At 35.1% G+C, this 11,802-nt stretch overlaps 2 protein-coding genes across 3 annotated transcripts; both read left to right on the plus strand.

The window, feature by feature from the left end:
- The first annotated feature begins 343 nt into the window (after positions 1 to 343).
- On the plus strand, positions 344 to 6,488 carry LOC113739835 (cucumisin). Its single transcript, XM_072047532.1, has 10 exons — positions 344 to 561; positions 761 to 849; positions 938 to 1,032; positions 1,133 to 1,376; positions 2,233 to 2,758; positions 4,473 to 4,570; positions 4,656 to 4,877; positions 4,987 to 5,098; positions 5,179 to 5,392; positions 5,673 to 6,488. The coding sequence occupies exons 1-10, from the start codon at positions 463 to 465 to the stop codon at positions 6,269 to 6,271; spliced, it is 2,298 nt and encodes a 765-aa protein (XP_071903633.1). The 5' UTR covers positions 344 to 462; the 3' UTR covers positions 6,272 to 6,488.
- Positions 6,489 to 8,487: 1,999 nt separating this feature from the next.
- On the plus strand, positions 8,488 to 11,403 carry LOC113738750 (uncharacterized). 2 transcript variants are annotated; one of them, XM_027266007.2, is made up of 3 exons: positions 8,488 to 9,060; positions 9,159 to 9,281; positions 9,600 to 10,346. In XM_027266007.2, the coding sequence occupies exons 1-3, from the start codon at positions 8,570 to 8,572 to the stop codon at positions 9,625 to 9,627; spliced, it is 642 nt and encodes a 213-aa protein (XP_027121808.2). In that variant the 5' UTR covers positions 8,488 to 8,569; the 3' UTR covers positions 9,628 to 10,346. The 2 variants fall into 2 exon arrangements, with proteins under 2 accessions (XP_027121808.2, XP_027121807.2); XM_027266006.2 differs by lacking the exon at positions 9,600 to 10,346 and adding an exon at positions 11,021 to 11,403 and having other exon boundaries at positions 8,490 to 9,060.
- Positions 11,404 to 11,802: the final 399 nt, after the last annotated feature.

The raw sequence follows: 11,802 nt of genomic DNA on the forward strand, positions 1-11,802 counted from the left end.
TATTGTCAATTGTTTGTATACTTTCGTAATAGAAACGTTATATTTAAATTTCTTGACACTAAGAGAGTTTTAAAACTCTATTTAGGTGTACATCTAAAAATCAAATATCTTGACCTGCATTTTAAATCTTTTTGGGCTCCCTTCCTCCCTCTAATATAACATAAGAATAGGTGTAGAATACAATTTATTATGTCCAGAAAAAAAAAAAAGAAAATGAGGAAAGTGAGAATACTGTCGGTGGCATGTCTTTGGACAAAGTTTCATGTAGTAATATTGAAGGTCTCAAATGGCTATATAAAGGAATGTACTGTGTACCAGGTTTGTGTACCAATTTTATTGAACTAAAAGAAGCCTCTTGTTCAATAACTCTCTTTCTCCCTGCATGTTAAAATTTTCATCAAACTCACTTATATATGTAGACAACCTAAACAAACAATAAAATCCATAAGATATCATCTACATATGGCCAAATCAAATCCAGTATCAAGACCTTGGCTTTTCCTTCTTGCTGCAGCACTTATCAGTTCATTCGTTAGCGCAGAGCCTGATGGCAATAAAAAGGTCAAAACAATTTTTTTTTCCACAACATTTCTTGGTTAGATTTTGAGGTTTTAGCTTATCAAACTTCATCCTTGAGTACTTACTAGATATGGACATAAATTACATAGCATTGGATTATTTCTCTCTCTCTTTTTCTTTTCCTATAAAACGAAAAGGGATGCATAGAATTAGAAAAACTTATTGTGATATTTAGCTGCAGCAATATATTGTTTACATGGGCGATCGTCCCCAAGGAGATTTCTCAGCTTCATCCCAACACTCAAGCTTGCTACAAGCAGCACTGGGCAGGTGATCTTTAATTAAATTTTCATAACTTCAACATTTTGTTCCCCTAGCTAGGAATCTTATAACCTCTCTGGTGGAATGAATATTAAAGCACTAGGGCATCAGATTCCCTAGTCTACAGCTACAAGCGAAGCTTCAATGGTTTCGTCGCAAAGCTGACTGAAGAAGAGATGGAAAAACTAGCCGGTGGGTGAAGTATATAATTCCACAAATATATATATATATATACATACGTCTCTTGTTTTTGGACTTTTGCAAGGTTTCCTTTGTAACTGTTGAAATTCAGACATGGAGGGGGTAGTCTCAGTTTTTCCAAATGGGAAAAAACAACTCCATACATCAAGGTCATGGGACTTCTTGGGCATTCCTGAGAACGCTGAGAGAAATACTGTTGAAAGCGATATCATCGTAGGCATGCTAGACACTGGAATTTGGCCGGAATCTGAGAGCTTCGATGACTCGGGATTCGGTCCACCTCCAAGCAAATGGAAAGGCACTTGCGAAACTTCAGACAACTTCACCTGTAACAAGTAAACACATTAATTGTTGTTGCGTTCTTTTCTTATAGCTGATCTTGAGTGGAATATCCTAACCCCTCGAGACAGACTTCTCATTTCTCAACGAGGAGTCCGCCTCTATTACGGATGTGATTAGGGATAGCAACGGGGCGGTGGGGCAAGGGGAGGATCCCTTTCCCCGTCCCACGCCTTGTTCTCTAAAACTCATCCGTTTTCATTCCATTCCCAGCGTTTTGACCGAATAAGTGATCGAAAATGAGTTTTAGATCCAAATAGGCAAACTCTTTTTTTAATATATGAGGGATTATTTTGGCTAATTTTGAATGTGAAGGACTAAAAAAGTTTTTTCTGAAAACGTGCAAGACCAAATTGGCAGATTTCCCTTCAATGGGACATGTATGTATGTACTTGGTGCTTGCTTCCATGTGAGGGGAGAACTAGATGGTGATTCGAGCAGTGAAGAAGATTAAAGCGACAGCTTAGATTTTAGTCCCTGAAAAAAATTGACAGTTTATGTTTTGCCCAAACTCAATGGATATTTTATTTTCTACCTTGTTTGTTTGAAGGTTTTTGTTTTATATTATTTTTTAATTAGAACCTAGCTTGTAGTGCCTAAAATGCCCTTGATTAGTTGGTAGTTTTTTGTCTCGATAAAATTTTTATTGGCGGCGCCACTATAAAAGGATCAAGTTAGATACAAAATTAAAGTTTGAGGACAAGATTTTGGCCAAAATAAAAATTAAGGGATTAAATTAACTTTAGTGAAAATGTTAGAGGACTAAATTGGCTATATCAAAACAAATTTGACCTGGACAGACATGCAACACCAAATGCCATGTTAAATAAGATCTCGACGTTTTTCTTGCAGCAAAATTATTGGAGCAAAACACTATTATCTAGATGGGGATCAGCCATTAGATGAAGGAGAATTTGCTTCACCTAGAGATTCTGCAGGTCATGGATCCCACACTGCATCCATAGCTGCCGGACGCATGGTAAAAGGGGCAAGTTTGTACGGCCTTCGTTCAGGGACAGCTCGAGGAGGGGTACCTTCTGCAAGAATAGCCGTTTACAAAATTTGTTGGAAAGATCATTGTTCGGACGCTAATATTCTTGCAGCGTTCGACGATGCAATAGCCGATGGTGTTGACATAATATCCATATCAGTTGGAGGAAAAATGTCTGTTGATTACTTCGAAGATTCTATCAGCATTGCTGCATTTCATGCTATGAAGCATGGAATCCTCACATCAGTCTCAGCTGGTAATTTGGGATACGGTACACGGGGGGGTTACCTCACTAATTACTCACCTTGGTCCCTCACAGTCGCTGCAAGTACCATAGATAGGAAATTTGTCACAAATGTGCGATTGGGAAATGGCGAAGTCTATAAGGTATGCAAAATTCAATTAATTTACTCAGGAAATAGCTTCTTCTTACTTCATCTCTGCAAAACTACTGTGTGGAGCGATGAAAGATGTCAAAATGTTCCCGGAGAATGGGGAATTGCGGTTTTGATCCTTAGTATTTGGTTTGTGTACTGCCAAATTGATCCCTAGCTAGAATTTCCGTCAAAATAAATCTAGTTTCCGAAATTTATGATTTTAAATCGATTTAGGACAATTAACGGAAACGAAACAATGACTAACGGTCAACATCACATTGCCATTAATCAACGTCGCTTTGACTTTACACTTTTGATCCACAATATTTTGATTTCAAATCGTTATGTTTTTTCTAAATTTTAAATAGTGATATTAAGGGTTTTAGCACGAATTAAGCTGCAAATTAGAATGAAATAGTATTAAGTGGGTATTAAGAATTCTAACTAATCTTTTTGCTTTTTTTTTTTAATTTTTATTTCATTTATTTATGCTAATAATGTGTCATATATTTCTTTTCTTTACATTGTTAGTCTAAAACTCAGTATAATATATGTATATTATTGTTTCTATTTATTAATAATAATTGATAATGAGTTTTATTACTTTTATTTCTAATGATAATTAAATAACTTAATTAAATATCTCTTTAAAATATGAGGAATATATACTTTTTATAAATTGTGTTGATCTTTTTTTTGGCATTTTAATAAGCTATCAATTGAGTTTGAAATGAAGTTGACATTTTACACACGTTAAATTATCATTAAATGATTATCAAGGATCAAAGATATTAAAATATATGCTTTAAAACTACAATATTGGAACATTAGACTTTAATTGACAGCAAAGACAAAAAAAAAGAAAGATAACTTTCTTAAGAATTTTGTAAAATTACTTCACATTGATACTTATCATCTCAAGTTTTTATAAGTACAATTGCTAGCTAATTACAAGAATTTGAAACCTATGTACAGAAGACATACAATAATTTTTGTAGAAGTAACTACAATAAACTTAAATTATAAAACTAGAATTCTCTTTTTCTTCCGCTACTGTCTGTTTTACTTATTATTGGTATATTATCATCTAATTATAACTTATTTAACAAAGATATGCTATATATACTATGATCATGTTGTACCAATATAAAGTGTTTTATAAAAATTTAGGATCATATTTGTCGTATGTTTAATTCAATTCACAAACATTGGGGACTATTTTATGTTGATCGTTAGTCATGATTATTTTCCATTATTTGTAATAAAAAAGCCTAAAATCACAAACTTTGGAGACCCAAATGCAAAGTCAAAATTATTGATTAAAGACAATTGATGTGTTGACTTATAAAATTAAAGACAACATTTAGAGTGGGTATGAGTAATTATATTGGTAAACTGTGGTTGGGTGATTAGGATAAAAAGTAATTTTTATAAAGCTAAAATTGAAAGTTCAAAATGACAAAAAGTGTTTACAACAATCATCATTTCTCATGCTCTATATATTGTATACATTGACAAAACGAAATTAGGTGATTAAGATAAAAATTAATTTTTAAAAGGGTAATAGCGAAAGTTTAAAAAATGACAAAAAGTGTTTACACCCGCTGTGATTGCTCGGACATTATATATACTACTGCATATTGCGCAGATAAGAGGTGTGTAAACTCAAGTATTCATTAGATCGAAATAATCTTATTAATTCTGAAAAAGATGTTGACAAGCAGGGAGTCTCCATAAATACTTTCGACCTCAATGGCGAATATTACCCGCTCGTCAAGGGTGAGGATGTCCTTAAAACTGGTGGTGATGGAAATAAAACCAGGTAATAATATGCAAAAGAAACTGAACGATTTGTATCTTTTACCAGATCCTAAATTTTTGCTACTCTAATTCATCAATTGAAGCAGGTATGGCATGCCAGGATCATTGGGCGGCGACGCTCAGTACAGCGGAAAAATTGTCTTTAGCGAGCTCTCCAATGGTTGGGAGTTCGCAACTGATGGAGGTGCAGTCGGAAGTATAATGCAATGGGATTCTGGCAACGATGATGCCAGGACTTACCCCATATCTGCAGCTGTTTTGGACCAAGATCCTGGCAATAAAGTTCTTAATTACATTACTTCCACAAGGTTGAACCTTACACAAGAGCATTCAATCCCTTCCTTGCATTGTCAGACTTGCAATCCACTATTAATATTTCATGATAATCCATAATTGGATTGTACTGATTTTTTGCAGTAATGCGACTGCAACCATCGACAAGAGTATTGAAGTCGGGGACATACCTGCTCCATTTATCGCTTCATTTTCATCAAGGGGACCAAATCCAATCACCGTTGACATTCTCAAGGTAAATTATTCGAGTCTTTTATACTCCATGCATGCTTTTGTGGATTGGGAAGTTTTTAGCAGCATTTTCTACTTTTGCAGCCTGACATAAGTGCACCTGGGGTGGACATTCTAGCTGCATGGTCAGAGGCCACCACAGTGACGGGCTACGCAGGAGATAAAAGGGTAGTTAAATACAACTTCGACTCTGGGACATCCATGGCTTGTCCTCATGCTACGGGTGCAGCTGCTTTTGTTAAATCCTATAATCCTACCTTGTCCCCTGCTGCTATCAAATCGGCACTTATGACGACAGGTAACTAATTACTGGATCAAGAACTAGGTCAAGAAAATGTCTTCTGCTCATTAATTAGAGCAGGCTGAAATGTTATGTGAAGAGGATCCTACATGTACAAAATGATTGCAAAATTATACCCTCTTCGTTAATAATTAATTAGGCCCTGTAGCCCTCCAGTTTTTTCATAAATTTTCCTTGCTTTTCTTGCCCACTTAAGAACGTGATTACAAATTCTAAACAATCTAAGAAAATGTTCATCATGCTGGCTACGTGTGACTTTCTTTACCGTTCTGTACAGCAACAATTATAAGTGCAGAAAGGGATGTAGATGCTGAATTTGCTTATGGATCTGGTCAAATAAATCCCCTGAAAGCTATCTATCCCGGCTTAGTTTACGATATAGAAGAGGCAGATTTTGTGAGTTTCTTGTGCGGTCAGGATTACAACATCACAACTCTGCAACTCATCACTGGTGATAGCAGTGTTTCTTGCAGCAAAGAAAAGAATATATCAGTCTGGGATCTGAATTACCCTGCATTTACACTTTCTACCCCTTCTGGACTAGTCACTCGGGTTTTTCACAGGACCCTCACAAATGTTGCCGATGTTGGATCAACTTACAAGGCAACTATTACTTCTGCACCTGAACTAAACATTCATGTGAATCCCACGGCTCTTTCCTTTGAATCTTTTGGGGAAAAGCAGTCATTTACTGTGACAGTTACAGCAAATGTTACCAAGCATGTAACTTCAGGCTCTTTGGTGTGGGATGATGGGGTGCATCAAGTTAGAAGCCCCGTTGTTGCAACTTCTTTCCAAAGCGACAGGGATGAAAATTTTGTTGGTAGTCTCTTGAGTGGAGAATCTTCATATGAAGGCTTCCACGCTTCTTCCTAAGTATTGAGGGTACCATTGTTTAAGAACTACTACATCCATCCTAAATCTTCTACTAAATAAAAATATGGTAGCAGTAATATCATACATGCATGTGCAGAGAGAACAAAATTGAATGGCTAGTAGTTTATGTAAGAGGGGCACAAAGTGTCCATACATGAAGACATAAAAAATTGTTCTCCATCTATGAATACCATGATTTTGGGTCTTTCTTGGCAAAGCAATGAACCAGGACTCAATGTGTAGTACCTATCATAGCTGGTTGTGATGAATAATATTTGAACTTGAACAAGTAGAGTCCAATAATGAATTTCATATTTAGGGCTTTCTTGATGAATAATCAGATAACCGTTATTGTTAATAATCTGACATTTTAAAGTGAAAAAAAAAAATCAGTGCAATGGATTCTTGCAGAATTGAGACCTTCTAAACCCAATTGGAAAACATATTTTTTTCAACAAACGTCAATATTGGTATATATATTTTAGCACTTGAAAGTACAAGAGTTAATTACAAAAAGGGACCTCAACCCTCCTATTGTATTCTGCAGCTGCTTCTGTTAGCTAAACTGGGAAGTATTTTTCCCATTCTATATCATTAACTAGTTTTGGCAAATGTCCTTTTCCATTTAAATTATATAAAAACTACAAATATTGCTTTTGAACCAAATTATTTTATTTGCTTTTCATTGATTTTCTAATTATGCTTTCTAATTCTATTTGCAGTAAACCAAAAGTCCTTCATATGCATTTTTAAGGCATTCTGTTTATAACCTTTTTCTCCCTCTCTCTTTAAAAGCTAATGAGTATCTATCTATTCACTACAGAACACAAAAGTTTAACAATTTCACCAAAACCTGCTCCATTCATGAAGAATTTTATCAAAATAATCAAATAACTAATGTTTCTAAATTACTTATTCTTTTCTATGCAAACGGTAAGAACTTTAATCGGAGAGATAAGCTTCGTATTATTTAATTTTAAATCCATGTTCAAGTGAGAAATACTATAACTTATTTTGACTCTTGGGACATGATGATCTTAAGTCAACATAATTATTTATGTGAACCCATAACTATTTTATTGTTACTTCTGTAAATTGATTAAAGTCACTACTTTTAGTATCATTGGAAACTTATATAATGGTATTCAACTTCTAATACCCTTCAACTTATTACTCATGATGCGGATATGTTAAGGAACTTGCTTTGATTTAAGATTAAGCCCTATTTGATAATCCAATTCAATGGATTCAAATTTTAAGATGTTCAAATATGTTTGATAATCAAAAAATAGAACATCTGAATTAATTAAGATCCTCTTTGATAATCAATTCACCATTTAAATTTAATAGGTTCAGATCTTGATATATTCAGATACATTTGATAACAAACAAATAGAACATCTGAATTAATTAAGTGGCAATGAATTCCCTAGACAAAACTTGTTCCAAAAAATAAGTAATAAGCTAACCACTTATCACTTGATGTGATATATATTCAAATCATTTAGTAGTAAACAACTCAGTCACTTAATGGATTCATACTTTGGATTTCAATTTTTAGACTTCAATTTTATCAAACGCACACTAAGTGGCATTGAATTTTCTAAACAAAAGTTGATCCAAAAAATAAGTACTAATAAGCTATTCACTTATTGTTTAATGTGATACACACTCAAATATATTATATTTATTACTTAACAATTTAGTAACTTAACAGATTCAGATTTCAATTTTCAATTTTATCAAATGCATCCTAAGACTAAATTATAGCACAAATACAATTCTCCAATTATGTTTTCTTCTCTAAGCTGCAATTGCTAAATGTATTCACTATGATACATTTAGTTAGAGGAAAAATTCAGCCACAACTTGATATGTTAAGATTCGTGTTTTGATAGGAGAGTAACATAATATAAGTCCTTTATTTTAGAATGTTTATTGAATATGAAATTAGGTCCATTACGGTTATAATTAGTGTGGGCATATTAAGAAGATAAAATGAAAAAAACGAAGTAAACGACACCAAAATATAAATCATCCAAGATTGATTTCTCAATTCTTATCAGCCTTTTAAAAACACCAGAGTTTGGACTTTTCAACACTAAAGAATTTGAAGCAATAATCAAAAAATCAATTTTGTTTTTAATTAGCACTCTTGGCACCTTGAGGTCAATACTAGTCTATAGTCAAATAATTGAACAACCTGAAATTGCCCAAAAAGTTCATCCGTATTGATGCCATGCTTTTGGTACTAGAAGAATTTTGCTCCCATTCCCATTGTTCCCTCACCTCACCATCATGGCAGCATTGTCATCCCTCCTAAAATCCCTCTCTTTCCTTTCCCTCTCAGATCAAAATCCATCCCTTTCCCTTAAACCCCACCAAAACCCCTGCTCTCCACAACTCCCTTTTTCTTCATCCTCGTCTTTCCCTCCCCAATTTCTTCTTTCCACTGCAAACCCATCACCCGACCAGCAATCCCTTTTGAACCCACTTCCCAAAACTCCCATAAATCCCCAATTTTACCCTGCTGCTGATTATTCTCCTTCTCCCTCTTTTGAGTCCCTGATCATATGCCCGTCACTTGCCTATGCGAATGTATACTTCTTCAAAGATAACTTCCGCATTGTCTGCGGCGAAAATGAATCTGAGCATCAGATTGCTGACCGCTTCATGAGAGCTACGGCGAGGTCTGGCGTCTTTTATGAAATGAAGCGCAGGAGATTCTTCCAAACCCCTAGGGAGGAGAAGAAAATGAAGTCTCAGCTCGCTGCCAAACGTCTGAAAAGGTTCTTTGGAGTTAGGACCTTTCTCTCTCTCATATTTTTTTTGGGTGTTTTTTGGGATAATCAATGATAGCCCAGATGTTGGATTTTTTTGTTATTAGGTCAAAGATGAGGGCTGCCAGGTTCCGAGAAGCTGAGCCAAAGAAACCAAGAATCTTGATGAACCCAATTGAAGAGATGAAGAGGAATGCTCGAATTGCTGCCAAACGACGCTCCTCCAAAAAGTTAGTTTAAAACTCAACTAGTCTGTCTTTGGATTGGCGTGGGTGTGCTTGTTTGTTTGTTCTTTGGGATAATAAATGCTGAAATGTCTGTTTGGACGTAATAGATGCCTGTAAATGTTGATGATTGTCTTTTCCAATTGTAATTTCTGAGCTTGAAATTATGGTTTCTAATTGAGCCTTAGTGATGTTTATTTAAGGAGAATGATTTTTGCATTGCCCCTATTTGCTCGGATAACAAAAATTTACCCACATTTCTCCTTGTATTGTTATTAGAATGCTAGATGATTCAATTGAGTGTTCTTTCCTCTGTTTTTTCAGATTTCTTTGGGGAGAGGGATTGAGTTAATGGAATGGGAAACCGATGGGAAGCTAAAAGGGAAGGGCGAGAATTATTAGCAGCAATTATTTGTGTTTGGAATACAGGGAGAAAAGAAAAGAAAGGAATTAGGTCGAAATTTCCTGTTCTAAGAGAGTTGTCAAAATACTCAAAATGTTCTGTAGAGACCTTGAAAGAGTGCCCATCAAGCTCATGGAGAAGTTTCTATTTTCCTGAAACATTTTGATATACTAACAAATGAATCAGCCGAAGGATGTTTTAGTTTCCAGAAAATTGATCAGAACCATCATATGATGTTTGATTTCTTTTCTTTCTCTTCTTGCTTGAATATCTGGACCCTCAAATTTTGTCTATTTAGTTATGTGTTTAAGGGGAATGTGCATAAACTGACTATGATTATTATCTGATGATGTTTCAAAAATATATGAAAACCTCTTTTGACTGGAACTGTTGGCATCTGTTTATGAATTACCGAAAAGAAAAAAAACTGCTTTAACGAGGTAAGGATTATACATGGCCGGTTACAGTTCCTTGACGAAAGATTAGTATAGCATAAACTAGGCCGTGGATATAAAACAGCTTTATAGTTGATATGTTGAGTTAAGCTCGATCTACTATGCATTCAGCACATGGAATTGTTACTTTATCTGTACTACCAGGAACTTATAGGCGTTGTATATGCCCAACCTTTATTTGTGTGGGTGCATCTTGTTATGGAATGAGGAGATACATTAACATCTTCTTTTTGGAATTTTTATTGTTTTTGTTTGTTTGGGGAGGAGGGGGGGGGGGGGGTGGGGTGGACATAAAATTTGATCAGACTTGGGTGACAATTCTATAGCAGCAAACATGAGGAGATACAACTTTAGTTCTCTACATTTTCTTTTCAGTTTTGTTAATGATTGTGGCCATGTAGGAGAGTATATGAATAACAACTAACCACCTGCCTCAGAGTTTCATTACTGATACATAACCTCTTCTACTTGTGGAAAGTCAGACAGTGGATCCATGTTTGAATTGGTACCTCAAGTTATAATCTTGATGAAGAGTCGAAGTACTAATGACGTCCCTTTATCATACAGCATTTTGAATCAATTAGAGCTGGTTTAATCAGAGCACTGTTTCAAAAGTATTTTGTGATGGACATAGCTTTTGCGGAAGGAAGTTCTAATAGAAGAAGAGAATGTTATAATTTCATCTGTTGTTATTTTAGCAGAACAGGACCACCTGCAGGTCCTTCGAGTGGACATATATATATATATATTTATATATATGAAAGTTTCTTGTTTAGTGTTTGCTTAACCATTTGATTGTTAAATTTAATGCCTGCATACAAACTGCCTGATGTGTATTGCCTGCTTCTTGAGTAAATTTGCTAAGCCTTTTATTCCAACTGGATCAGGTGCTTACTGAGGAAGGACGCCGAAGAGAAAAAGGAGCTGATTGCGAAGAAGGAAAGCTACATCTCAGACGATGATAATTGGGAGTTTGTCGACGTATAAGTTCCCTATACCTGACCACCTTGGTCCAATTGCCAAAAATCTGGCAGTGGTCAGAATTGATACCTGTAGTTTTGGATACAGATCCTTAGGAGAATGGATTGCTTGATACCAAATTAAACTACAGCTGGGTAGCTGTTTATGATTTATCAAAGCCCTCAAAATATATGTAACTCTATCCATCTTTAGGATCAACTAGTTTGTAAGCTAACGCTCTTACATGTCCTTGGCATGCATTCTGCACCTTTAGATCTCCAAGTATGAAGTCCACCATGTTTTTGCTGCAGGGTGAATATTATCTTGTTTATCTTGTAGTCTGTACACAATCAGGTGTTTTAGATTTTGTTAAGATATATTTGCCTTTAGTAGTTTTTTTTTTAGTAGTTAAGGTATATGGTTGCCTTTAGTAGTTATGAAGTCCACCTTGGGTAGTTTTTTTTTTAGCCAATAAGACATTTATCTAGTAATGGAAAATGTCCAAAATTTATATCTAGCATCTAGTTTGATCATCCCTATAAACTTGAGGCTACGAAATGAAAGTCGTCCATCATAATTTCTAGTTTACTAGTTTAAGTTTAGGAGTAGAGGGGTTAATGCCCCCAATTCTTTCTTCGTTTGACTTTCATGCACTCCTGTAAAATAGAAAAAGCATTTGTCTAGCAATTGTCCAGGGGTACTGAATATA

This window comes from Coffea arabica, chromosome 4e, assembly GCF_036785885.1.
Source record: "Coffea arabica cultivar ET-39 chromosome 4e, Coffea Arabica ET-39 HiFi, whole genome shotgun sequence".
NCBI lineage: Eukaryota > Viridiplantae > Streptophyta > Magnoliopsida > Gentianales > Rubiaceae > Coffea > Coffea arabica.